Genomic DNA, 24,030 nt, shown 5'->3' with positions numbered 1-24,030 from the left:
CACTTCAAAAATCCTATAGATGCTTAAGAAAAACTGCTTGGCTCATTGGATATATCTTTCTCGGTAAATAAACAAAAATTTAACACATAAAACGAATTCAATTTTTTGTTTTTTTCGTTAAATGAATTTTATTTCATTGACATATTGGAGCACATTAAAATCTGTCATTATTTCTTTAGTAATAATAGCTTAAATTAAAAAGAAACTTTTCTATAGTTTGTATAGTACGTGTTTTACACGGAGTGCACGTTCAAATTCGTGCGGATGCCTCCGGCCGTTTACCTGCATACGCATATTCTTCTCCATTAAATTCTAAGGTGATCCAACAGGTGGCTCCTAAGTAGTTGTGAACGCCAAACATTCGGGAAAAGTTTTTTTTTTTTTTAACCATGTACCAAATAAAATGTGACGTAGGATAATTCAAAACTGCGTCGTCATCGAACAAAATACACAAACGAAAACAAAACATAAACTTTTCGAATTTCTTGTATTTGATTTTTTTATTTACAACAGCAAAGAATGGTACAGTTCTTTTCCTCATTTTCGCACGTAAAGTGCACGCGCTGATCATCTGTTTTTCACTTCGCGTGCAACTTTGCATGGACGGAGCGCTGGTAATTGGAATAAGAGCAGAAAGAAAAGTTGGGCTGTGTGGGTAGGTCAACTGAGTTGTAAAAAAAAAAAAAAAGGGGGAGGGGGGGAACGGGTAAGAAACGATGTAACAAAAGGACCTGGATCACGTACACTTACGCTCAATGATCAGATAAACAATTGATGACACGGTAAAAGTTTGCGAGAAACACAAAGAAAATGAGCAGGGCGAAAGATGGAAGAGGAAAAATGATTACGTGGGGCTGTAGCGACCGGTTACCATTTTCAAATTACGAGTTCCTGCAGAATCAATCTGCAGAAATTTTGCCGAAAAATGAATAATTTTCTGTTTTTGTTCGCAAATGAACGCGGCCAACAAAACTGAAGGGGAAAGATAAATGGGTGTGTAGCGGAATGAGGGGAAAAAGTTTGGAATCAAACGAAATGGAAATTGAGTTGCTCGTTGCTGATTGGCCATTCGGAGCTGAAAATCGTACAAATATTTTTCTTTTTTTTTTTTCTTTTTGCTTTAAAGATATAGTAGAAGAGGAAAAGATAAAATTCTAAATAGCATAGAAAGAAGAAACAAATCAAGATGATTAATACAAAGATGAATGAGGTGTTGGTACGTTCCTTTCTTTTTTCTTTCTTATTCTGCGTGTGGTTGGTGTATATATAATTTTTGATTCCTTACTTCAGCTTTTTATTAAACCAAAGGTGCAGGAGCAGCGGGCTCTTCCTCTTCGACGAAGGCGGGACCAGCGGGAGCATTGGGGTCATCCTCGGGAGGTGGTGGTGGAGGAGCCTCGCAATCCTCGGTCGGTGGGTTGGTGCAACGGAGGGAGCGCTTGTCGAAGACCAACGTGGCCGGGCAGCGCTGAAGACGAGGGTAGCCCCCCTGGCAGGCCCAGTAACGGTTGCAAGACTTGCCTAGTGGAACGTTGCCATTGGCGTCATCCTTGCACAAAGCTGCAAACACAAAATTGAGTGTTAGGAAAACCAAACGAAATTCGCGTGCAGTGAGTGAATATTACGATGTTTCTGGCAGCCCTCGACAGCTTCGGGCCAATCGCAAGCGTGTTTCTCTTCATTGTAGAGCAGACCACCGATACAGAACTGTTCAGTGGCTGTCGAGTTCCAGCAGGTCCAGTAACGGATGCATGAGGATTCGTGTCCGAAGATACCGTACTTCCAGTCGCAAGGTCCCACGCTAATAGGCGTGTCTGTTTTAATTTAAAAAAAAATAATAAATCAATAAATAAAATAGGTGAAATGTGATTACGCAATCGGGAGCATAAAATTGAATTTGCACTTACTGGCCAGCTGTTTGCCCTCGCAAGAATCACCCCTCCAAGGGTAGTCACAGTTTTCGAGAAGACCGCGTGCACGTCCGGCGAAAACCAGGCCATTGGGGCAGTCAAACTGCTCGGCAACACCATCGATACACTCCCAGTAACGATCGCAGTAGGTAACATCAGCCACCATTTTGCCCTTTGCCTGGCACGGATCGGCCTGTGTCGGTTTCAATTGCTGGGCAGCCGCTAATGTTTCAAAAAATAATAATTTAATTGAATTAAAACTAATTAGATCGGATACAACACTATGAAAATTAAACCCTTTAAACTTGGCATTTTAAAGACGAAAAAAAAATTTTTATAGTAAAATAACAAGACGTACCAGAGGAAATGGCCAAGGCGACGAGAAAACAAGCAATTGCCTTCATGGCTGATGATTTCTTAGAGATGTTTGAACGAAGAGTAAACAGGTGCGCGTGGTCCCACAAAGATTGTCTTCTCCTTCTGACGGATTTGTTCAGCGGAGAGATGTGCGTCTTGGAGCTGGCCGGCTGTCGAATGATGCACCTTCCTGCCGAGTCGCTCCTTTTTCTAGCATTCAGCCGGACCATGGGGGAGCTTGGGGATGAGCCCGTGCGTTCCGTCGCCATTTGCTTAATCCCCGCCCATCTCGCCTTCTCGGCCAACCCCACATCGAAGTGAAGCTTTTCCTTTTTTTTTTTTTTTCCACCCTCAATCTTTCTTTTTTTTTTTTCTTCTTCTGCCATCTTCTAGAAGTTTTGTGGGTAGAGACATGCACGCTCGACCACCTTTCACCTATGTGGGTCTCGATCTATTCAGTTTTTTTGTTTTTGTTTTTTTTGTTTTTTCTCTCTACAACTAGAATTACATTGCGAACTGGTGAAGGTTTTTGGGTTGTTTTTTTCTTTCATGGCAAACAAAAAATTTAACTCGATTGCTCTGATAACACGCGGCTTTTCCGCTTCGCGATTTCCCGGTTATGGATGTAAACTAGTCGACTAAAAGTGTGTTAAAAGCCACACACACACACACACACACACCCAAAAGTCACCATGTCAGAAAAGATTTACGAAAATTCCCAATCAGCAATCGCCCGTTATCGCATACAGGTACGTATATATTGCAGCGTGAAGTGCAACGCCATTGGCCTCCATTTTTTGTCGGTGTGTTTCGCACAAAAAGACCGCAGGTGTGCGCAATTCCGACCGCTAAAAGTCGTCTCCGACTTCCCAACAGTTCCGCTGCTGAACTTTAGTTCACGCTTGGCATCGTATATGCCGAATACAAGTTTAACAATCGATTCGTTAAGTATACTATCTCATCGGCCAACTGTACCGGGCGTATTATACGTATATAACCCATGTATAGATTCAAACGCGGTTTTCTTATCCCAATTGTAATTTCTATGTTTATTGGTTTCGTTCAAAAGTGTTTTAGCTTCCCCTTCTACCTGAAATAAAAAAACAAACAAACAAAACTAAGAAATGATTTCAATCTAGTTCTCGTGTACCGAGAAGGATGCCAGCCACGAATTCTAAATAACTCGCCACTAACCGGATTGTCTGGTTGAAACATTAAAAAAAAAAAGGGAACAAAAAGAAACATGGTGTAAAGTGGATTGGATAAAAAAAAAAAAATAAATAAATAAATAGTTTTCCAGTGTGTCATTAGACCTTGGATACAGTGGACTGCTTCCTGGGTTTAAAACATTCACCCTTTCTCTTGTATTCATTACACAATTTTCGCCCATTCATTAATCATCAATACACGACTTGCGCATACAGAAAGGAAGCTTTTCTTCAGTCTCCTTTATTTTTCCCCTGGTTTATTTCTGTCCAAGAGGCTTTGGAATTTCGAATAATGGACAAGGCCTCTGTCTCCTTTGTATTAAGCTTTTATTCGGTCACTGGAAACAGGTCACGGATCTCTTGTAATATCGAGATGAATTGATTTAAGTGCCGACTAGAGAATTGATGCCGTACAGAAGAAAACAAAAACAAAAGAATGAAGGGCATAGCTGCAGGAATAGTAATAAGATGGGATGGACAAGAACGACTTAAAACGAGAGAAAACAAAACATTAGGGGGGCTACTCTTGATTTAGAGAGTATATATTATCTTGATGAAAGTGATACCTCTTCACCTGTATAGCAAAGGCCTTGCCTCTCCTCGAATGACATAAAAATGGAAAATCCTCTAGAGGACGAAGAGGAGGTCAAAGGTATGGCCTGTTCTCTCTTTTTTTCTTCCCCTCTTCTGATATTCGAATTATAGTTTTGAAGAAAACCATTTTGGATATAAGATGCACGTCTTCCCAGGTGAAAGTGTTTGCCTTGCTGCGTGTGTGCCTGTTTTTTTCTTGGCTGCTACCGGCAATATAGCAACAGGTACCACGGCCAGTCAGCAGCCATTACAAAGACATAAGACTCGAGAATGTAAGAGAATTTTGTTGTTGTTGTTGCCTAGTTTTAGTATTTAGTTTACACGAAGTTTGACTACTGTGGGCTGCTTTGTTCTCACATACACGCATGATGGATTGGAGAGCTATCGCCGGGACGTGTCGAAGAGAAACCGTGTCCAACCCAACGGCAGCAGATTGACTGAGAATGAGAGAAAACATTTGGACAAAGAGAGAAAATACTATATGTCTACGATTATGAAGTGATCAAGTTCGGTTGAGAAATGTGAAGTTGGTCGACGTATCGCCGACCGCCGATAAAAATCACTGGCATTTTTTGTTTTCTTCTTCTATTCTGGTAGCGATGAAGAGAAAGAAAAGGAGAGACATCAAAGATAGCCAATTGAAAAACGCGCCACGCCCTTTTGCCCAATCGTCCGATTCCTTTTTTCTTTTTTTCTTTTCTTTTGGTTGATTTCTTACCAAACATGCGACGTGACTTCATTACACCGAGGAGAAAGTCGAATGAATGGAATCCTGTTCATCCAAGAAAAGAAAACAAGAAAAATTGTATTTTTAAAAGGAGCCCGCCGACCATGCCGACAACTTTTCCTTTTTCTGCCTGTTGCCCTTTTGGTAAAAACCATTACGAGGCCCTATACGATATACAGCGAGACCTCTAATTTTAAGGGTCTCTTTTTTAAAAAAAATTTTCATTTTTCTCTCTTCTTTTTCATTTTCTTTTCTGCTTTCTTTTACAATTTAAGAAGGATATAGGATTTACCTGCTGTTGATGCGTGAGTGGGTTACCATAACAGTTTTTCTTTGTACATACGCACATACTACAATCCGGACATACACGTCAATCCGGTATTTTCGGTAGCCCCCTTTCTCTCTGCTGGTTTGTTGCTTCGCCAAAATTATTATTTTTATAGCTCTACCAGATACTTTCTTTATTATCCAATCTGATTTCCGCGTTTTCCAAATCCTCATTTAGGGAGTGGCAAGAATTCGAACGAAAGCTGCCGACCCATTCTCGACCAGTTGGTATATAACAACGAAAAAACAAACAAACAAACAAAAATAATTAACTTGCTGATTTGAATTGACGTTTTTGAAGATGGCAAGCCGAGCAAACTGAAAAAATCAGCAAGACAGCCAATACGACAAATGCAGGTTGAATAAAAGAATGCCAACGAATGGAGAACTGCGTCAATGGAGAAAGTTTTTCCCCTTCTTTCTCTTCGGTGTCTGGTCTGTCTGGTCTTTTCAGGGAGTACGCACATCACACACAGACGGGGTCATGTTGGGAAAAAGGGGCATATGCAGGTGAAACGACTAAAACGTATATGGGTACAAGAAAAGGAGGTATATATTGGACGGGTCGTCCTCTTTTCCTCTCTTATATTGCACGCGCGTAGTATAAGTATTACACGCTACGAAATGGGTGTTTGGTGTATGGCACCTTTGCCCAGGTACCGGCACTAACGTACGGCAGACAGCATCACATAGAATCGGGGCGAAAGCGATCTCGGTCTACCAGGTAGACGACTGTTAGCAGAAGAATAGGTATATGAATAAGCAAAACGGAATATAAGGGGGCGATGCATAGACAGATAGCTTTAGAGAGAAAGACAAAGAAAAGAGAGTAAGACGAAAAGAAGGGGAGAAAAGTTGGGAGAAAGTCAAGTAGGTCATCTCACTAGATCTTCTCTCGTTGAGTTTCTTTTACATCAGTTGAGCCCTCAGCTCGTCTCTTTGGAAAAGGAAATCGACAATGCCATGCCGTATATGTATGCACTCATTAAACAGAGTACGATAGCGATGAGTAGCCTTTACTATAGAAAACCCAGTTGAAAAGGGTATTTTGTGTGTGTATTAATGAAATAAAAAAAATAAAACGAAACTCTTCTAACCCTCTCGTACGGCTAATTCTTGTAGCGTGATAATATGGGATTACAAGAATAGCCTCCATGCACGAGGTTTGAACCTTTGGCCTCTTTTCAAACTTTTTTCCTTTTGACGACTACGAAAAAAACAATAGCAAAACAGAGGGTAAAACCAAGTTAAACGCACTAAAAATAGGTGGAATGGGGATTTCCCAAGCATACATTACAACAATTCGCAGGATACAAGACGTTTGTTAAAATTGAATTTCCCGGTCATTTGATTGTTTTTTATATTGGTTCTGTCCCTTGTACAGGTGTGAAACTACCGAGGCGAAATGTGATTGTAAATATTTCCTTTAGCTGTGTCAAAAATGTTGTGTTAACGACACTTATGTAGAATCTAGGATGGTCGTTAACTCGTTACGAGTGTGGCCTCAATTTGATTCTGTTTGGCAAGGCTGGAAGCATGAAAGATCTTCGTGAAAGATCAGCAGACGAAAATTCACGTCGACGCGTCAAATGCATCAACATGAAATCATCATTGCTCTTCCGACTGTTTCGGATTCGGCCTCTTTTTTACCAAGTGACGAGACTTTCTAGCCGTAAGCACATAGATCTTTCTAATACCCGAGAGCAAAAGTCAAAATACGTATTATGTATTTTATTTTTATATTTTTCCAAATTGTTGTCGTTAGGCGTCACTCACGCTAACTCTTTTGCTTTGAGGAGCCACACATGCGGCGAGCTGCGAAAGTCGGATGTCGGTCGAAAAGTGAAACTTAGCGGATGGGTCCAATTTCAGCGACTCAACAAGTTCGTGTTGCTGCGCGACGCGTATGGCGTAACGCAATTGATGGTGCCTGATGAGGTTTGAACACCAAAAAGGCTAATTGATGTGTTGAACAATGTAGGATGACTTTCACTTTTCTCGCTCACATATGCTCTCTGTAGAGGTTGGATTTGCTGAACAAAGTACAGGATATTCCTCTAGAGTCAGTTATTTCTGCTGAAGGGAAAGTTTCTGCGAGACCCCCAGGGCAAGCAAATGCTGTACTATAATTAATTTTAAATGTGCACATTACATAAAAACCAAGCTATGCCCCCTCTTTAACAGAAACAATCTACAGGAGAGATTGAAGTGGTCGTGGAGGACTTTCAAGTGCTCTCGAGTTCCACCCCAAACCTGCCTTTTACAATCCAAGAATCACCAAAGGTTAGTAGTTGTTTTTGAGACATTGTTTACATAGACACCATTAAAGCTTACATCTTTTTGGATAGGTAAAAGAATCATTACGATTAGAACACAGATATTTGCAGCTGAGGCATGAGTCTATGCAAAGAAATATCAGACTGCGATCAGAAATTGCAATGAAAATGAGAGAATTTTTAATCAGAAGTCATGGTTTTGTGGACATCGAGACACCAACGTTGTTTAGACGAACCCCTGGGGTAAGATACAGGCAATTTTGTCTCACATCTAAAACAAATTATGTCAAAAGTTTTGTTTAAACATCATTAGCCTATTGTATAATGACTCTTTCTTGTTTCAGGGTGCTCAAGAATTTGTAGTCCCTACCCGAATGCCTGGCAAATTTTACTCTCTAGTCCAAAGTCCCCAACAGTTTAAGCAGCTATTGATGGTAGGCGGATTTGATCGTTATTTCCAGATCGCTCGGTGCTACCGAGATGAAGGAACTAAACCCAATCGCCAACCAGAATTCACACAGGTTGCTTGAAATCCTACCATTTCTCCGAAAAGCTCATTTTAATTTCCCAATGCACAGGTTGACATTGAAATGTCTTTTACAACAAAAGAAAACATTCAAAGATTAATCGAAGGACTGTTGAATCATGTTTGGCCCGAAGACATGGGTAACATACCAATTCCGTTTCCTGAAATGAGCTACAAGGACGCCATGGAGAATTACGGAGTAGACAAACCTGACACACGCTTCGGCAATTTGGTAATTTGATAGTGTTAAAATAAAATAAAATATATTGCTTTGACTGAATATATTTATTATGCAAAGCTTCAAGACATAACGGACCTCACCAAGGCCAGTGAAATGTCTCGCATATTCAAAAGTTCCCAGATTGCGGATTTCACTGCAATCGCCATAGTTTTCAAGAGCTCTGTGGTAACTTGAACAAACAAACTAGGTTTTGTCATAAATCACACAACTGACATCATCCTTCCTTTGCGTGCAGGCTTTGATTTCGAAAACTGCCGAAGAATCCTTACTCACTTCGGCAAAAATGGCCACTAACAAAACGCAGCTGTCTTTTGTTCTCATCAGAATGGAAGACGGGGGCAAATGGAAATCATCATTGGCCAAAAAACTAACTCAAGAAACAATGAACTCCATTGGCGATCGTTTAGGTGCGTCTGCAGGCGATACTATTTTACTTGGCCTTGGACCTAGAGAAAGCTTGGTAAGTTATTTACAGTTGCCTCAAATAAAATAAAATGAAACACCACATCAAAAGCGCAACTGGTCTAACTAGAGAGCAATGAACCAGCAAGCAAATGGATTTTGCGCGTGTAAAGAAAGAAACTAGGCTCCCTACAAATCAGTAAAATCGTCACGTTTCTATTTGAACCGTCGGAGAGCCGTGACTTGCGGTCTTGTTTGTGGGCCAGTTCAGACGGAGTGGTATAGAAAATCCCCGTTATGTCAATGAAATGTAATACGGCTTCGATTGGAAACTATTTTGAGAAAGGGTTTGGTATCACGTTGCCCTGCACGATCGTTTATCCACTAGAAGTATCGCCGACTTTCCCTTTAAATTTTCTATTTTGGAATGACAAAGCGCACTCTAGAGTCTCAAACTGGAACCTGATAGAGAAACGTTAAATCCCCTTTTGAAAAGTGCAGAGCAAACGTTGGCTGACCTGGATTCTCACTTGCCTCTTTATTCTTATATACTTAAAATCATTTTGTTTTTCTTCTCTTTCTTATCTTCTAATTTCTCTCTTTTTTACGCAGGTACCGTCTATGGGCAAGATACGATTAGAGATGGCCAGTCACCTTGAGACGCAAGGCGTAAAGTTACGCTCAAACAGCAACAACTTTCTATGGGTGGTGGATTTCCCCTTGTTTTTGCCATCGGAAGAGGTAGACGGGGGCCCATTACAGTCGACCCACCATCCATTTACGGCACCACACCCTGACGATGAACATCTCCTGCGATCCTCACCATTAGACGTACGTGGATTGCACTACGATTTGGTACTAAATGGATCAGAAATTGGCGGTGGTTCCATTCGCATCCACCAGTCAGAATTACAAGAGTACATTTTAAAAGAAATCCTTCAAGAGGATCCGACCAACTTGCATCATTTGCTCAAAGCTCTGCAATGTGGCGCCCCTCCACACGGAGGGATCGCCCTTGGTTTAGATCGACTCATGTCAATTTTATGCGATACGAACAGCATTCGCGATGTTATCGCCTTTCCAAAGAGTCTTGGTGGGAAAGATTTAATGTCTGGTGCACCTTCATCGATCTCACAGAAAGAAAAAGAAATGTACCACATTGGAACTGTTAATAATAACCGAAGCGGACGAGGCTGTTAGGTGATTTATAGGAAAGATTGTATAGCATCCAGAATACTGGTAAATTTTGTATAAATTCACTGTGAATGATGATCATTGCCTGGAATTGAATACCATCCTTTAATAAAGACTTTTTATGGTGAAAATCTCTTTAATAGGTCGTTCGATTGTGACATGATAAAAAACTACGTTATCTAGTCGAATTATAAGATCAAGTTAATGCCTCACAGTCTGGTAATTGAATAGACTTGCTGATAGTCTACTACTAACGAGAAATCATATGGATAATCAAAACCAGTGTGTGAAGAAGAAAGAGCGCACCATCAACTCTTAAGTTGATTTCTATGTTATTCTTTTGCATAAAACCATTGATTAAGTACAGCAAAGGTGTATTCAATACTTTAGATTGTTTTAATTAAAGTGGTACTTTTGAAATGGATAACACTGCATAGGGTCAAGCAGCCGTCCCCGCAAATTCAGTTTGTAAACGCTGGCTAACGAGGACGACACCTCGTGATTAGTCGATGCGTCGTGATGCTGATCTGCTTATATAAATAGGGGGACATCCGTCCTGGAAATGTTTTATTGACGACTGGTATCCCAGGAGCATCTCAACGAGGCAGTCGCTGCTGCAGTACTGCGCACCGCAATGTTCATGAAGTTGCTTTCCGTCAGTGGCGTAGTCGTTGTTGCAGTGATTCTAACGCTTTGCTGTGAGTCCATAAAACAAATTAAAAGATTTGATTGAAAAGAATATAACAGCTTTCAACAAAAGCAAATAAAAAGACAACCACTTCTCTTCTAAAGGAATGATAACTACCATAAAATCTATAAAATTGCCTTGCTTTAAAGATGACCTCACTATCGTCGATCAAGCTAATAAAATTTATTCATTCGTTTGTGATTCAAATAGACCTACCGTAAAAGCCCTTAGGCTTGCCGTGACTTCACTACATGTTAGCCTAATCTTGAAATTCGTTGGTGCGGTAATTGCAAAATTAGCTATTTGGTCTATAGCGTTTAACGTCATGGTGATATCTCCGCGTCTCGCTTGAGAGGCCTTACGACAACGAACGCTTCCTTCGTTAGCAAGGTTACTTAAGAGACACTCTAGTAAAGAAAAAATAAAAAAATAAAAGAGAAATAAAAAAAGGGAAAAGATTATAAAGAATAGAGAGCGTACAAAAAATACGCTGCCCATCCGTTCTCAATTGAAAACATAATAATAACAAAAGTTTTTCAAGAAAATGCCAATATTTCATACCTCCAGCTACCGGAGTTATCCTAATGTCTGCTTGTTGGTTTTGAAACGCTCTTTCCATTTCAGAGTTTCCTAAGCGTAAAAACTTGCTTAGAACAATGCTATCAGCCATCGCGATAAAGTTAAGATAGAGCCTTGAAATATCGGCAATATTCGTCTCTGATTGCACAAATACTAAAACAAAAAAAAGCTAAATTTTGATTCATACCGGATGAGGACGGTGAATAAACATAAGGCTCGTTAGGATCTACTGATAAAACATCTCCTACTGGTACCATTAACGGTTGCCCATAAGGATAAAAGAAAGGTAAAGGGGAGCCGCTAGGATAATTATACAACTCCGGGGCCAACAGAAACTGCCTCGATTGGCGATCTTGATCCACAACCGACGATTTCTCTTCGGCTGATGCCAACCCTAGGAAACAGGCCATTACCATCATCTAAAAACAAAACCCTTATGTAACACATTGTTTGAGCTAGAGAGTATCAAAAATCAATGCTGCTAATAGTACAATCGATAGGGAAAACAATTGGAAATAATTACCATCAAAGACGTCATAGATGCAGAGCTGGAGCGCGTCATCTTGGGCTGGATTCCAAGCAAAGGATTCTAACGATATGACTGCTGTAATGTGAGTGGTCTGTCGTTATATACCATAGCGCTGAATCGTAATAGGTAAACGCGTGCCCAGTATGCAAATATATTGGCTCACGTTGCAACGAATTTTTTTTACAGAAAAAGGGCGTGTTCAATCAGTAAAAGAGATGCCCGTTTTTGAGCTAAAAATAAGATAACGAAATAAGGATTCAGCATCGAGAGAGGTGTGTTATTCATCCAGGGGGTAGTGAACTGGCCACGTTTAAACTTGTTGTAGTTTCCAGTTGATGGGCGGAAATCTGCAGCCAAAACATGTTTTTTTGATTCTGTCTAGATCGAAAGACAACAAAATCTACTGACATTGATAACCAGTTACCATCAGTGACCCCTTCAGCACAATTATTTCAGAAACCAAATAGTTGCGAACAGTTGTATAACCAAGCGCATTTTCTTAATATGTCCCAGCATGGTTTTAGAAACAAGAAAATGCGATAACATTTAATGGAGACTGTTGGCGCATTAGCCTATATAATATATTATCCCAATAACACGTGAGGGTGAAACTATATTAGTTTATCGTTACATACAATACAAGTTTCCTAATGAGCAATAAAAAAAAAACACAAAAAATTCACAACTTTAGAACATAGTCATTAGACAATAAAATGTATTTTTTTAATTTTTACTGTAAATTCTGATTAGAGAGACAATGGAATTATAATAAAAAAAAATTATTGTTACATAACTTATTGGACCCGGGAAAAAAGTCGTCTGATGTCTAGAACTCAGCAGCGTAGTCTACCAATCAGCCACGCTCTACTGCTTTAGGGTAAGATTAAACTAAAGGTTAGACTATACAGTGCATGAAGACCAATATCAAATAGCATGTTTAAGATGAACAATATAACCAAAAATCACTTACTATCAAGTATAAGTTAGAGGTGCTATACGAAAGTGTCATTTTCACGGTAGATTCTCCAACGAAGGGATTTAATGGTATGACTTCTACAATAAGAGCGACCTACCATTATATAACTTTGCGGCTGAGCCGTTTGCGATGAAAACTCGTATGTAGAAGGCCGCATAATAATACGAATATACACTTTTTTTTTCTTGTGTCAACGAGTTCTTTTCTAGTCTGAAAAGGGCGTATGATGTTTAATCAAATCTTCCGTTATTTTGACAAGAAAATTTTACACAAAATAAGGATCGATTAATCTAAAAATAACGTCATTAATATTCAACTGCGATTCTGAACGGGTTTCCTTTTGACCTGTGAAAATTTCTATATAGCATCCCCAAATTACTTGACTCGGTAAAAATGCAAACTTTAACTTGCGCGAAGAGTTGACTTTTGGATTGATTATGCTAAAAGAAATCGGCTGTGAAATATGAAGAATAATGCAATGATTTAATGGCTCTCGAGATTTATCTTATTTTATCAGCTATATCATTCATTGAACAGTCTATTTGTTTTATCGTAGCATATTTATTGTAAAGATGGAAGTGAATAACCGGGACGAAGAATTCATCGGCGGAATATAATAGTTCTATCTGTCATATGATGTGGAAATGCTGTTATTTTATTGAACTGATCCTTCATTGTCTTATAATAAGAATCAAACATCAAGAAGGCGATGATTAAATGTATGTTTGTGTATTCATGTTTTGTTATATTTTCTAGTCAGAGCTTTACTTGGAAAAGGAATAAATACCGGCATATCTATACCAGAAATAGTCACTGCTGAAATATATAGTTTATAGCCTACATTTGATTCACAATAGCAACTTTGAGCCAATCATTGAGCTGTAGAACCATGTTAAACGGCTCATTATTTGGCGCAGCAAAATTTAATCAGCATGTATATAGGTAGGCTATTATACAATTATATACGCCACGAACACTTCACTCTGGCGTTAGCTGCGGTACTGACCACCACGAGATTCAGGAAGCCGTTTTCGAATCTAGGTGTATCCGATGGTGCATTGATCCTACCGGTTTGCTATAATGCCACAAAAAAAGAAATGAAATTTTAGACTCATACGGGATATAGTAACAGGTTTCCAGAATGAAAGCAAGAAAGCGGTTTGGGAAACGCAGCACATAAATACAGAAAGCGTCTCACTAGAACCACAAAATGAACTAAAAGTCACATTTCATTTCAAAAGTTTAAAGATTCAGTATTTTGGTCGTGGAATCAACGTAAGAATCATTAGTTATTAAAAGAATTATATCAGTTTTATCTGAAAGACTTACCGTGAAAGCTGCAACAGCAACCATTTCAGTACAAACCAATCTAATTCTGGTATTCGCCGATGGAGCTGTTACTGCAACGTTAGCTGATTGGTCTGCAACAACGAATCTGATGTCGATGGTACCAGACCTTTCTTGCGAAGCTGCTTTGCAAGAGCGACCACCGTTCTGGTCCGTTTGAGCCGTAAGACACTCTAATCAAAATAAAAATTTGTCAAGTCATCAACCGAAAAAAGATTAACGAATAAAAAAATTTTAATTTTAACTGTACCCGCATTTGATGGTAACATAATAATAGTTGCTCTTGAGCCTCGATTGAAATCCGCCGTTTCAAGTGCGAAGTCACCTAAAAGTTAACCAAAAACATTTAAGCAGCTGATTGTATTCAAATGTATAGTCTAAGCTGATCTATATGGTTATTCTCTAATGACGTGAATAAAAATAAAATTAATGTTCAATTTTTACCTAGTGATGACGGAGCGTAAACGTAATGAAAATTCGGATTTTTGCTGGGATCCACCGCTGCTGGACTTACAATCGCTTCGGCATAAGGATTGTAAAAATTTGCTAGAACGTAGTTTGGGTAATTGTATTGGGGTGCAAAAAAAATCTGCTTAGATTGGGCATCGTCAACTTTAGTCGGTAACCCAGTTGAGGTCACCATCATGTTGCAAACTACTGCCATCAACTAAAACAAAACGTTTTATGAAACATGTATATCGAGTAGACTAAAAATATCCCAGTAAAATTAAATGAATATGAAGAATAAATTCAAAAGACTTACCATGAATGAGAAAATGGATGCGGAGCTTGAAGACGTCATTTTGCAAACAGCTGTTTGGTTTCACCGAATTTCGTGAGTGTATAGTACCTAACCAGCGGTGCCAATCGTGTGCCCATCATTCGATGGGTGTTCTGTTTTTATACGGCATTGGAGATGAGGCATCTTTGCGGTGAACGTTCTCATATAAAGTGAACAAGCATGCTATTGGCTTGCACCTTGCACGAATTTATTTCTCTTTTTTTTTTTCAATCTGAAGACGAAATTTGAGGGGAGTGTGCAAAATAAACCATTCCTGTTATCTGAAATTATAGACAAATCAAGCCAACTTTTTTTTTCCAAATGGAGAATAATCTTGAACTGGTTTCGATAAACGTTCTGTGCGGGGTTGGAGGGTTCGTAGCGCAAAATTGCATATGTAGCCTTTGTTGGATTGCTTCATTCGATTTCAACATGAAAATTAGGCTTTGATCTGATTAGGAGTCTGACTTGTCACTGGCAAATTCTGATTAATTATTTTAAAAAGAAAAGAAAAATATAGCATGCATCGAATCCGCGTAAAGGAAATATCTTTACCATTTTGAAATGTTTACCGAAACGAAAGATGTTTGTTGTTTCAAATGAACTGATAAAATCGATTTCCCCGGTCGTTGGCTTGCATAATTAACGCTGTTTCTCCAGCTAAATCAAGTTAAGCCAAAACCCCATTCTCGTCATGCCCTTGGCACAAGTTCACTTGACTTTTCGACTTGTTGCGCAGGGGCTGTGCCCTTCGCGGTTTGCATCAGCTTTTAGAACTGTACCATTCTGGGTGGCAAAATGCAATGTCTGGACCATTTTCCATTTCCTGGTGTTCTTCATAAGGTCATAAATGAATGGGGAGGGTAGCAGGCTTCCAAGTTAGGACACAGAACGTCGCAAACAGTAACCGGGGATAACCCAGTTGAATGCCCAGCCAGCGTGTAATATGTTATTTCAATTACTAATGACTTGACGGATGACCAGGTATGTACGAATGACATAAGTGCTGTGACATTTCATTCAGTCTGGTTTTCATATCATCATTTTGTATGCAAACTGAGACCGGGGAACCAATTGAAAGAGGTTTTTCGAATTTCGAGACATGAGACAACTTAAAGCCTGAGGGTCGTCCACTTATGTAACAAACGAAAATGTCTGCGCTTTCGCATTTGTAGTCTTCAACGTCTTTTTTTCATTAGGCTACATGATCTAAAGAAGCACGTAACTGTAATCCTATAGACCTAGTATTTCGTGTCACGTGACTTGATGAGCGCACGATTTAAACGAGAATGATTAGGTTTATGTTATTAGTCTACCTTGATGGTACGAGTTTAAATTTGTTATTTTCTTTCAGATAGCGATGCCAAAGACTTTTCCCTCTCGACCAATTTAACTTAAAAGCATTTTTCTATCCTTTTCTATTAGAAAACAAGGAGTGTTTTAAACACGTTCCTTATACGTTATGCTTGAAAAATTAACGATTCCGCCGTGAAGAACAATCCGGTTTTTTGGTATAAAAACAACGATTTTCAAAATCAACATAGGCTATCATGTTAAAACAAGTGATAACGTAAACATGCCAACAACCACTTAATCAAACGGTGGGCAGGGAAGAAGTAAGGTCAATGCCTCACGGTTCGAAACGAACGCGTGATAATGTCAAGGAGGAGCAACTTCAGGTTCAGCTTTTTTTGTGTGTTATTTTTCTGTTTTCGTTGACTGGCGTAAAAATGCCGCCGTTAGATCCGCATTGGCTGTCGCGGTTATTGCTGACATTCCCGAATCGGGAAAGAGTCAAGCAATGTCATTATAGCTAGCGAATGGTTGAAAGCAAATTAGTACAGGTCTACGTTGTTTTTCGATCAATGAACTCCACAAAACAAGACTAAAAAAATAGACTGTGAGAATAATATCTGCATTAAATAGATTAGGGTTAAAATGTTGTATAGCTAAAGGATATGTTTCACTCTTGTTTTTATTGATCTTTAAACGCATCATGTCGAAGTCCATTATTGTTTGTATTTTCTGACGAAGGCACTTTATATGCAAGTAAGAACACTCGAATGAAACTACGGATTGAACGTTAAATTATAGGGGAGAGTGGGGGCAATTGATACACTTTTTGGTTTTTTGTATTTCTTGAAAAAAAAACTGAAAAATTTAATATAAAAATTATATAGAATTGTAGCCTATTATCTCAGCTACTAAACGATATTTTTTTTATGAGAAAAGATTAATTATAATAGTAGTAAATTAAAAAAAACTGAGGTCACTTCGAGTGTTTCAATTGCCATGGTAGCAGGGCAATTGAAACGGTGTGTCGACGCAATTGCAACGTGGGTTTTCCCATAAGGAAGCTTCTTTATACCCACATAAAATGAAAATCACGATATCTCAGCAGCCACAACTGCTAGTGTGATCAAATTTTACCATTAGGTACAATTCGATTTACAGATTTTTAAAATATACTTAAAGTAGATCGTAATTTAGTTTAAAATATTTAAATAATTAAATTTAAAAAAAACCATTAAGCAACATGCTTTTTTTAATAAATCCCAAACAGCGAATACAAGTATTTTAGTTGTCTTAACATGATGATTTACTTTTGCTTAAATGAATTAAGTCAAATACTTGCAAAAAAAATGCAACCACTCGCAGACAGGGAATATAAACAAAGTGTTTCAATTGCCCTGCAATAGGGTCATCGTTACATTTAATTGTTTAAAATTATTTAAGAAAGCAGGGAAAAATTAAATGACATTAAATTGTAGAAAAATGAATTGCAAATCATCTGAAACTAATTTTATTACTAAAGCGTGGCGTTTTAGGGGTTAAAACAAAAAAATTGAAAACGCAAATTTAACAGACGGAGAACAAAAAACAGTTTTTTCGAGATATCAAAAAGTTTTGAATACAAAAACTCGTAAATTTTTCTAAACTTGTAAACCCCCTCATTCTATTAACCCTAATTTTTTCAAGAAAATTCCTTTTATACGGGGAGAGAAACAATTTTTGTTTCAATTACCCTGTGTCTCAATTGCCCCCACTGTCCTCTACATATGGAGTTGTTAAGAAAAATTGGTAAATCTGTTTATTATTTATATTAGAACAAGCTAAAAAAATCATGCCTTTTTGGGGTATGAAATAAATACTACCATAAATCGTCTTCATACACGAAAAATGCAGTCTATACACTGATTCATTAATGACGATTTTAACCACGGACTTGAGCTGATGTAATATTATAATCGGCTGGGTTCTATATGTCAATCAAGCTCAAGGAAAAGCAGCTGTGTAGTAGCTGTACGATCACCAGTTGCATTTTAACAAGCCATTGGCGGCCGTGCTAGTGACAATCAGTTGCATTTGTCCAATCTCGGTTCTCGGTGTATCCGAAACAGCAGTAATTCTACCAGTGTTCTGTAAAGGAAAAAGGAAAAACCTTTAAAGGTAACCTCTTCGTTTCTTTCTGGATCTTATGATTGATTTGCGATAATGATTGGAAAGCATCGAAACGCGTTAGTCGTTTGTTGGCGACTGTCAATATTTTTTTTAAAGAGAAATGGAGAACTTTTAAAATAGAAAAAAATAAAAATAAAAAAGCACGAGGATGTAGTTGACTTACGGTAAAAACGGCGACGGCATTTAAATCAGTACAGATCAACCTGAATCTGGTATTCATCGGTGATCTAGACGTGATGGCAATGGCAGTCGTTTGACGTGCCGTTTGCAATTTGACTTCGATAGTTCCATGGTGGGCGTCGGTTGCTCGTTTACAAGGACTGAGCCCGTCATCCGCAACAGTGTCAATGATGCATTCTTTTTTTCGTGGGCGCATTAGGGGTCTACATAAAAACCAAGCTATACCCCCTCTTTAACAGAAACAATCTACAGGAGAGATTGAAGTGGTTGTGGAGGATTTTGAAGTGCTCTCGAGATCCACCCCAAATCTGCCATTTACAATCCTAGAATCACCAAAGTAGTTGTTTTTGGGACATTGTTTACATAGTAGGGGAGAGTGGGGCTAGTTAGCAGGAGGGCAAGTTTGCAATTCCTAATTTAGAAGAATTGTGTGAAAGAGGTTTTATTGAAATAATTCATAGTCAAAGATGTTTATCGTGCGCACATTTGTGCAAAGTTTTATAAATTTATCCCAAATAGTTTAGGAAATAGAAAATAATGAAATTTTTTGCGTCAAATCCACAATAGTTGCGTGCTTGGTATTCATCAATTTTATCTTTTCTTGGTATGCATATAATTTTTAAAAAATATTAGTTTTATAGAAAATTCTGTCCTCTATTGAACTGTAACAATGGATTTGCTTTAATCAATTATAAAGGAGTAATAAAAAATTTTTTTAAAACAAACCCCGGGTTGGGGCAAGTTGATACATTGCAACATGGGGCATGTCGGCATAGGCATTATACATGCATATGTATAGTACATGGCCTGTCAAAATGTCAGGGAATTGTAAGTCGAATGTTTGCTATAGATATGACTTATGGTGAACAGTGGTATGCATTAGAGGCCAAAATTTGGCACATTTTAGGTGTTTCACTTGATACGATGTTCACCTGTGAAATGTTTGCCTGAATTATGTATATTATATTTTATATTTGCATTTAAGGCTATTAATCTTTATGTAAGTTATCACAACTTATTTCTGAGTTTCCCACTCTAAAAAAACTATAGGATTTTTGTTTATTGTAATGTTATTCTAGTTTGTTTACAACATCAACATTTCACTGAAATCCGTATTTGAAATACATGGGGCCAACTTACCCCACTACCACTGCCAACTTACCCCGTTAGTGGGGCATGTAGGCAAATTTTTTTTAGCTTTTTGAACGTTGATTTCGTTATGAATTCTTCAACGTAGATCAAATTAAAAAATAGCACGAGAAAGCTGGTTATCTGAGCTTTCTTTTACAATTTTTTTGGGTGTCAAAATATGAAAAATTAAAGAAACCAGAGAAGAAATTAAAAAAATTGTACCAACTAGCCCCACCCTCCCCTACCAATTAAAGCTTGCATCTTTTTGGATAGGTAAAAGAATCATTACGATTAGAACACAGATATTTGCAGCTGAGGCATGAGTCTATGCAAAGAAATATCAGACTGCGATCAAAAATTGCAATGAAAATGAGAGAATTTTTAATCAGAAGTCATGGTTTTGTGGACATCGAGACACCAACGTTGTTTAGACGAACCCCTGGGGTAAGATACAGGCAATTTTGTCTCACATCTAAAACAAATTATGTCAAAAGTTTTGTTTAAAAATCATTAGCCTATTGTATAATGACTCTTTCTTGTTTCAGGGTGCTCAAGAATTTGTAGTCCCTACCCGAATGCCTGACAAATTTTATTCTCTAGTCCAAAGTCCCCAACAGTTTAAGCAGCTATTGATGGTAGGTGGATTTGATCGTTATTTCCAGATCGCTCGTTGCTACCGAGATGAAGGAACTAAACCCAATCGCCAACCAGAATTCACACAGGTTGCTTGAAGTCCTACCATTTCTCCGAAAAGCTCATTTCAATTTCCCAATGCACAGGTTGACATTGAAATGTCTTTTACAACAAAAGAAAACATTCAAAGATTAATCGAAGGACTGTTGAATCATGTTTGGCCCGAAGACATGGGTAACATACCAATTCCGTTTCCTGAAATGAGCTACAAGGACGCCATGGAGAATTACGGAGTAGACAAACCTGACACACGCTTCGGCAATTTGGTAATTTGATAGTGTTTAAATTTAAAAAATATATATTGCTTTGACTCAATATATTAATTATGCAAAGCTTCAAGACATAACGGACCTCACCAAGGCCAGCGAAATGTCTCGCATATTCAACAGTTCCCAGATTGCGGATTTCACTGCAATCGCCATAGTTTTCAAGAGCTCTGTGGTAACTTGAAAAACCAAACTAGGTTTTGTCATAAATCACACAACTGACATCATCCTTCCTTTGCGTGCAAGCTTTGATTTCGAAAACTGCCGAAGAGTCCTTACTCACTTCGGAAAAAACGGCCACACAAAACGCAGCTGTCCTTTGTTCTCATCAGAATAGAAGACGGGGGAAAATGGAAATCATCATTGGCCAAAAAACTAACTCAAGAAACAATGAACTCCGTTGGCGATCGTTTAGGTGCGTCTGCAGGCGATACTATTTTACTTGGTCTTGGACCTAGAGAAAGCTTGGTAAGTTATTTACAGTTGCCTCAAATAAAATAAAATGAAACACCACATCAAAAGCGCAACTGGTCTAACTAGAGAGCAATGAACCAGTAAACAAATGGATTTTGCGCGTGCAAAGAAAAAATCTAAGCACCCTACAAATCAGAAAAATCTTCTCGTTTATATTTGAACCGCCGGAGAGCCGTGAATTGCGGTCTTGTTTGTGGACCAGTTCAGACGGAGTGGTATGGAAAATCCCCGTTATGTCAATGAAATGTAATACGGCTTAAATTGGAGACTATTTTAAGAAAGGGTTTGGTATCACGTTGCCCTTCACGACCGTTTATCCACTAGAAGTATCCCCGACTTTCCCTTATTTAATTTTCTATTTTGTAATGACAAAGCGCACTCTAGAGTCTCAAGCTGGAAGTCTTTTTATGGTGAAAATCTCTTTAACAGGTCGTTCGATTGACGACATGATGAAAAACTATGTTATCTAGTCGAATTTTAAGGTCAAGTTAATGCCTCACAGTCTGTTAATTGAATAGACTTGCTGATAGTCTACTACTAACGAGAAATCATATGGATAATCAAAACCGGTGTGTGAAGAAGAAAGAGCGCATCATCAACTCTTAAGTTTATTTTTAAGTTGTTCTTTTGCATAAAACCATTAATTAAGTACAGCAAAGGTGTATTCAATACTTTAGATTGTTTAAATTAAAGTGGTACTTTTGAAATGGATAAAACTGCATAGGTTAAGCAGCCGTCCCCGCAAATTCAGTTTGTAAACGCTGGCTAACGAGGACGACACCTCGTGATTAGTCGATGCGTGGTGCTGATCTGCTTGTATAAATGGGGAGGCATCCGCCCTGGAAATGTTTTATTGACGACTGGTATCCCAGGAGCATCTCAATGCTCCCGTTGCTGTAGCACTGCGCACCGCAATGTTCATGAACTTGCTTTCCGTCAGAGGCGTAGTCGCTGTTGCAGTGATTGGAGCGCTTTGCTGTGAGTCCATAAAACAAATTAAAAGATTTGAATGAAAAGAATACAACAGCTATCCAGAGAAGCAAATAAAAAAGACAATTCACTTCTCTTAAAAAAGGAGTAAAGCTATAAAGAAATCTAAACAAAATTTTTACTACGGAAATGACCTCAGTATCGTCGATCAAGCTAACACAATCTATTCAGCCGTCTATAGTTCACAACAGACTTACCGTAAAAGCGTTAACACCCGTTAGAGTGCTGCATATGAGCTTGATTCTGAAATTCGTTGGTGCGGTGATTGCAACATTAGCTATTTGGCCTACAGCGGTGAACGTCATAGTGATATCTCCGCGTCTCGCTTGAGAGGCCTTACGACAAAGAACGCTTCCTTCGGTAGGAAGGTTACCAACGAGACACTCTAGTGAAGAAAAAATAAATGAATAAAAGAGGAATAAAAAAAGTGAAAAGATTATAAAGAATAGAGAGTACAAAAAATATGCTGCCCATCCGATTTCAATTGAAAACATGGTAAAAACAAAAGTTTTTCAAGAAAATGCCGTTTCATACCTGTAGCTGACGGGGTTATCCTAATGTCTGCTTGTTGGTTTTGAAACGCTCTTTCCATTTCAGAGTTTCCTAAGCGTAAAAACTTGCTTAGAACAATGCTATTAGCCATTACGATAAAGTTTAAGTAGAGCCTTGAAATGACGGCAATATTCGTCTCTGATTGCACAAATACTAAAACAAAAAATTGCTCAATTTTGATTCATATCCTACCGGATGAGGACGGTGAATAAACGTAAGGCTCATTAGGATCTACTGCTAAAACATCTCCTACTGGTACCATTAACGGTTGCCCATAAGGATAAAAGAAAGGTAATGGGGAGCCGCTAGGATAATTATACAACTCCGGGGCCAACAGAAACTGCCTCGATTGGCGATCTTGATCCACAACCGACGATTTCTCTTCGGCTGAAGCCAACACTAGGAAACAGGCCATTACCATCATCTAAAAACAAAACCCTTATGTAACACATTGTTTGAGCTAGAGAGTATCAAAAATCAATGTTGCTAATAGTACAATCGATAGGGAAAACAATTGGAAATAATTACCATCAAAGACGTCATAGATGCAGAGCTGGAGCGCGTCATTTTGGGCTGGATTCCAAGCAAAGGATTCTAACGATATGACTGCTGAAAGGTGAGTGGTCTGTCGTTATATACCATTGCGCTGAATCGTAATAGGTAAACTCGTACCCAGTATGCAAATATATTGGCTCCCGTTGCAACGATTTTTTTTTAACAGAAAAAGGGCGTGTTCAATCAATAAAAGAGATGCCCGTTTTTGAGCTAAAAAACTGATAACGAAATAAGGATTCAGCATCGAGAGAGGTGTGTTATTCATCCAGGGGGTAGTGAACTGGCCACGTTTAAACTTGTTGTAGTTTCCAGTTGATGGGCGGAAATCTGCAGCCAAGACATGTTTTTTTTATTCTGTCTAGATCGAAAGACAACAAAATCTACTGACATTGATAACCAGTTACCATCAGTGACCCCTTCAGCACAATTATTTGGCAAACCAAACAGTTGCGAACAGTTTTAACTAAGTGCATTTTCTTAATATGTCCCAGCATGGTTTTAGAAACAAGAAAATGCGATAACATTTAATGGAGACTGTTGGCGCATTAGCCTGTATAATATATTATCCCAATAACACGTGAGGGTGAAACTATTAGTTTATCGTTACATACGATACAAGTTTCCTAATGATCAATAAAATAATAGCCCAAAAAATTTTTTTTTTTTTACTGTAAATTCTGATTAGAGAGACAACAGAATTCTGTTACATAACTTATTGGACCCGGGAAAAAAGTCGTCTGATGTCTGGAACTCGGCTTACCAATCATCCACGCTCTGATGCTTTAAGGCAGATAGTCTTAACTTGACAAGAAATGTTAAAGTCAATGACAAAATTCTTCCATGGCGACAACTAGTCTAAAATAAAGAAACAGGTAGGGTCTAAGTGGGTTTGATAGTTTATTATTTCGTTTTTTTTGGAAAATCAGACATACGGAGCCCTATACAATCGCCGCTTGTATATTCATCAATCATTTTGGTAGTTATTGTATTTGTAGAAAAATCGGTATCATTTTACGTGATTCTTGTTACAGAAATTTCCTTTAAATAATGTATTGTAGTAGATTG

The 24,030-nt window shown here is 38.4% G+C and overlaps 6 protein-coding genes and 1 long non-coding RNA gene across 9 annotated transcripts; 2 read left to right on the top strand and 5 right to left on the bottom strand.

Moving 5' to 3' along the window:
• Nucleotides 1-470: 470 nt before the first annotated feature.
• Nucleotides 471-2,551, bottom strand: LOC116927818 (protein obstructor-E). The gene is made up of 4 exons (XM_032934855.2): nucleotides 2,269-2,551; nucleotides 1,908-2,132; nucleotides 1,626-1,814; nucleotides 471-1,560 (listed from the first exon to the last, which is right to left on the bottom strand). The coding sequence occupies exons 1-4, from the start codon at nucleotides 2,534-2,536 to the stop codon at nucleotides 1,298-1,300; spliced, it is 945 nt and encodes a 314-aa protein (XP_032790746.2). The 5' UTR covers nucleotides 2,537-2,551; the 3' UTR covers nucleotides 471-1,297.
• Nucleotides 2,552-3,607: 1,056 nt separating this feature from the next.
• LOC123474421 lies at nucleotides 3,608-6,499 on the bottom strand. Its single transcript, XR_006649226.1, has 2 exons — nucleotides 5,089-6,499; nucleotides 3,608-4,841 (listed from the first exon to the last, which is right to left on the bottom strand). It is a non-coding gene; the product is annotated as an uncharacterized LOC123474421 (long non-coding RNA).
• Nucleotides 6,500-6,634: 135 nt separating this feature from the next.
• Nucleotides 6,635-21,845, top strand: LOC116927716 (aspartate--tRNA ligase, mitochondrial). Of its 3 annotated transcripts, none has more exons than XM_045176557.1 (11): nucleotides 6,635-6,795; nucleotides 6,889-7,061; nucleotides 7,145-7,243; nucleotides 7,308-7,406; nucleotides 7,472-7,642; nucleotides 7,744-7,920; nucleotides 7,978-8,157; nucleotides 8,224-8,331; nucleotides 8,402-8,626; nucleotides 9,181-9,807; nucleotides 21,298-21,845. In XM_045176557.1, the coding sequence occupies exons 1-10, from the start codon at nucleotides 6,660-6,662 to the stop codon at nucleotides 9,766-9,768; spliced, it is 1,956 nt and encodes a 651-aa protein (XP_045032492.1). In that variant the 5' UTR covers nucleotides 6,635-6,659; the 3' UTR covers nucleotides 9,769-9,807; nucleotides 21,298-21,845. The 3 variants fall into 3 exon arrangements, with proteins under 3 accessions (XP_045032492.1, XP_032790647.2, XP_045032491.1); XM_032934756.2 differs by lacking the exon at nucleotides 21,298-21,845 and adding an exon at nucleotides 9,906-10,320; XM_045176556.1 differs by lacking the exon at nucleotides 21,298-21,845 and having other exon boundaries at nucleotides 9,181-9,893.
• On the bottom strand, nucleotides 10,120-11,710 carry LOC116927757. Its single transcript, XM_032934810.2, has 5 exons — nucleotides 11,553-11,710; nucleotides 11,217-11,448; nucleotides 11,012-11,080; nucleotides 10,667-10,857; nucleotides 10,120-10,458 (listed from the first exon to the last, which is right to left on the bottom strand). Exons 1-5 carry the CDS (start codon nucleotides 11,589-11,591, stop codon nucleotides 10,330-10,332), a joined length of 660 nt encoding a protein of 219 aa, XP_032790701.2. The 5' UTR covers nucleotides 11,592-11,710; the 3' UTR covers nucleotides 10,120-10,329.
• On the bottom strand, nucleotides 13,248-14,806 carry LOC116927763. The gene is made up of 5 exons (XM_032934816.2): nucleotides 14,645-14,806; nucleotides 14,326-14,548; nucleotides 14,132-14,206; nucleotides 13,864-14,054; nucleotides 13,248-13,609 (listed from the first exon to the last, which is right to left on the bottom strand). The coding sequence occupies exons 1-5, from the start codon at nucleotides 14,681-14,683 to the stop codon at nucleotides 13,493-13,495; spliced, it is 645 nt and encodes a 214-aa protein (XP_032790707.2). The 5' UTR covers nucleotides 14,684-14,806; the 3' UTR covers nucleotides 13,248-13,492.
• LOC116927745 (aspartate--tRNA ligase, mitochondrial-like) lies at nucleotides 19,727-20,901 on the top strand. Its single transcript, XM_032934797.2, has 5 exons — nucleotides 19,727-19,879; nucleotides 19,981-20,157; nucleotides 20,215-20,394; nucleotides 20,462-20,569; nucleotides 20,640-20,901. Exons 1-5 carry the CDS (start codon nucleotides 19,763-19,765, stop codon nucleotides 20,850-20,852), a joined length of 795 nt encoding a protein of 264 aa, XP_032790688.2. The 5' UTR covers nucleotides 19,727-19,762; the 3' UTR covers nucleotides 20,853-20,901.
• On the bottom strand, nucleotides 21,513-23,095 carry LOC116927758. The gene is made up of 5 exons (XM_032934811.2): nucleotides 22,939-23,095; nucleotides 22,603-22,834; nucleotides 22,393-22,461; nucleotides 22,056-22,243; nucleotides 21,513-21,844 (listed from the first exon to the last, which is right to left on the bottom strand). Exons 1-5 carry the CDS (start codon nucleotides 22,975-22,977, stop codon nucleotides 21,719-21,721), a joined length of 654 nt encoding a protein of 217 aa, XP_032790702.2. The 5' UTR covers nucleotides 22,978-23,095; the 3' UTR covers nucleotides 21,513-21,718.
• Between the last annotated feature and the right edge of the window lie 935 nt (nucleotides 23,096-24,030).

Source organism: Daphnia magna, linkage group LG7 (genome assembly GCF_020631705.1).
Source record: "Daphnia magna isolate NIES linkage group LG7, ASM2063170v1.1, whole genome shotgun sequence".
Lineage (NCBI taxonomy): Eukaryota > Metazoa > Arthropoda > Branchiopoda > Diplostraca > Daphniidae > Daphnia > Daphnia magna.
Note: the sequence above shows the minus strand (reverse complement) of the source record. Positions and strands in the feature narration are given on the sequence as shown.

What these genes read in the sequence shown, in the direction of transcription:
- LOC116927818 (XM_032934855.2), bottom strand. Translation starts at nt 2,536, where the DNA reads ATGGCGACGGAACGCACGGGCTCATCCCCAAGCTCCCCCATGGTCCGG. An exon ending in CGAGGGCAAACAGCTGGCCA is followed by an intron (nt 1,815 to 1,907) that starts GTAAGTGCAAAT and finishes AAATTAAAACAG; the next exon opens with ACACGCCTATTAGCGTGGGA. An exon ending in CGAGGGCTGCCAGAAACATC is followed by an intron (nt 1,561 to 1,625) that starts GTAATATTCACT and finishes TTGTGTTTGCAG; the next exon opens with CTTTGTGCAAGGATGACGCC.
- LOC116927716 (XM_045176557.1), top strand. Translation starts at nt 6,660, where the DNA reads ATGAAAGATCTTCGTGAAAGATCAGCAGACGAAAATTCACGTCGACGC. An exon ending in AGTGACGAGACTTTCTAGCC is followed by an intron (nt 6,796 to 6,888) that starts GTAAGCACATAG and finishes TGTTGTCGTTAG; the next exon opens with GCGTCACTCACGCTAACTCT. An exon ending in TGTTTAGACGAACCCCTGGG is followed by an intron (nt 7,643 to 7,743) that starts GTAAGATACAGG and finishes TTCTTGTTTCAG; the next exon opens with GGTGCTCAAGAATTTGTAGT.
- LOC116927757 (XM_032934810.2), bottom strand. Translation starts at nt 11,591, where the DNA reads ATGACGCGCTCCAGCTCTGCATCTATGACGTCTTTGATG. An exon ending in CATCTATGACGTCTTTGATG is followed by an intron (nt 11,449 to 11,552) that starts GTAATTATTTCC and finishes TTTTGTTTTTAG; the next exon opens with ATGATGGTAATGGCCTGTTT. An exon ending in CAAGCCTAAGGGCTTTTACG is followed by an intron (nt 10,459 to 10,666) that starts GTAGGTCTATTT and finishes ATGGACTCACAG; the next exon opens with CAAAGCGTTAGAATCACTGC.
- LOC116927763 (XM_032934816.2), bottom strand. Translation starts at nt 14,683, where the DNA reads ATGACGTCTTCAAGCTCCGCATCCATTTTCTCATTCATG. An exon ending in CATCCATTTTCTCATTCATG is followed by an intron (nt 14,549 to 14,644) that starts GTAAGTCTTTTG and finishes GTTTTGTTTTAG; the next exon opens with TTGATGGCAGTAGTTTGCAA. An exon ending in TATGTTACCATCAAATGCGG is followed by an intron (nt 14,055 to 14,131) that starts GTACAGTTAAAA and finishes TATTTTGATTAG; the next exon opens with AGTGTCTTACGGCTCAAACG.
- LOC116927745 (XM_032934797.2), top strand. Translation starts at nt 19,763, where the DNA reads ATGCAAAGAAATATCAGACTGCGATCAAAAATTGCAATGAAAATGAGA. An exon ending in TGTTTAGACGAACCCCTGGG is followed by an intron (nt 19,880 to 19,980) that starts GTAAGATACAGG and finishes TTCTTGTTTCAG; the next exon opens with GGTGCTCAAGAATTTGTAGT. An exon ending in ACACACGCTTCGGCAATTTG is followed by an intron (nt 20,395 to 20,461) that starts GTAATTTGATAG and finishes AATTATGCAAAG; the next exon opens with CTTCAAGACATAACGGACCT.
- LOC116927758 (XM_032934811.2), bottom strand. Translation starts at nt 22,977, where the DNA reads ATGACGCGCTCCAGCTCTGCATCTATGACGTCTTTGATG. An exon ending in TTATTCACCGTCCTCATCCG is followed by an intron (nt 22,462 to 22,602) that starts GTAGGATATGAA and finishes TTTTACGCTTAG; the next exon opens with GAAACTCTGAAATGGAAAGA. An exon ending in CGGGTGTTAACGCTTTTACG is followed by an intron (nt 21,845 to 22,055) that starts GTAAGTCTGTTG and finishes ATGGACTCACAG; the next exon opens with CAAAGCGCTCCAATCACTGC.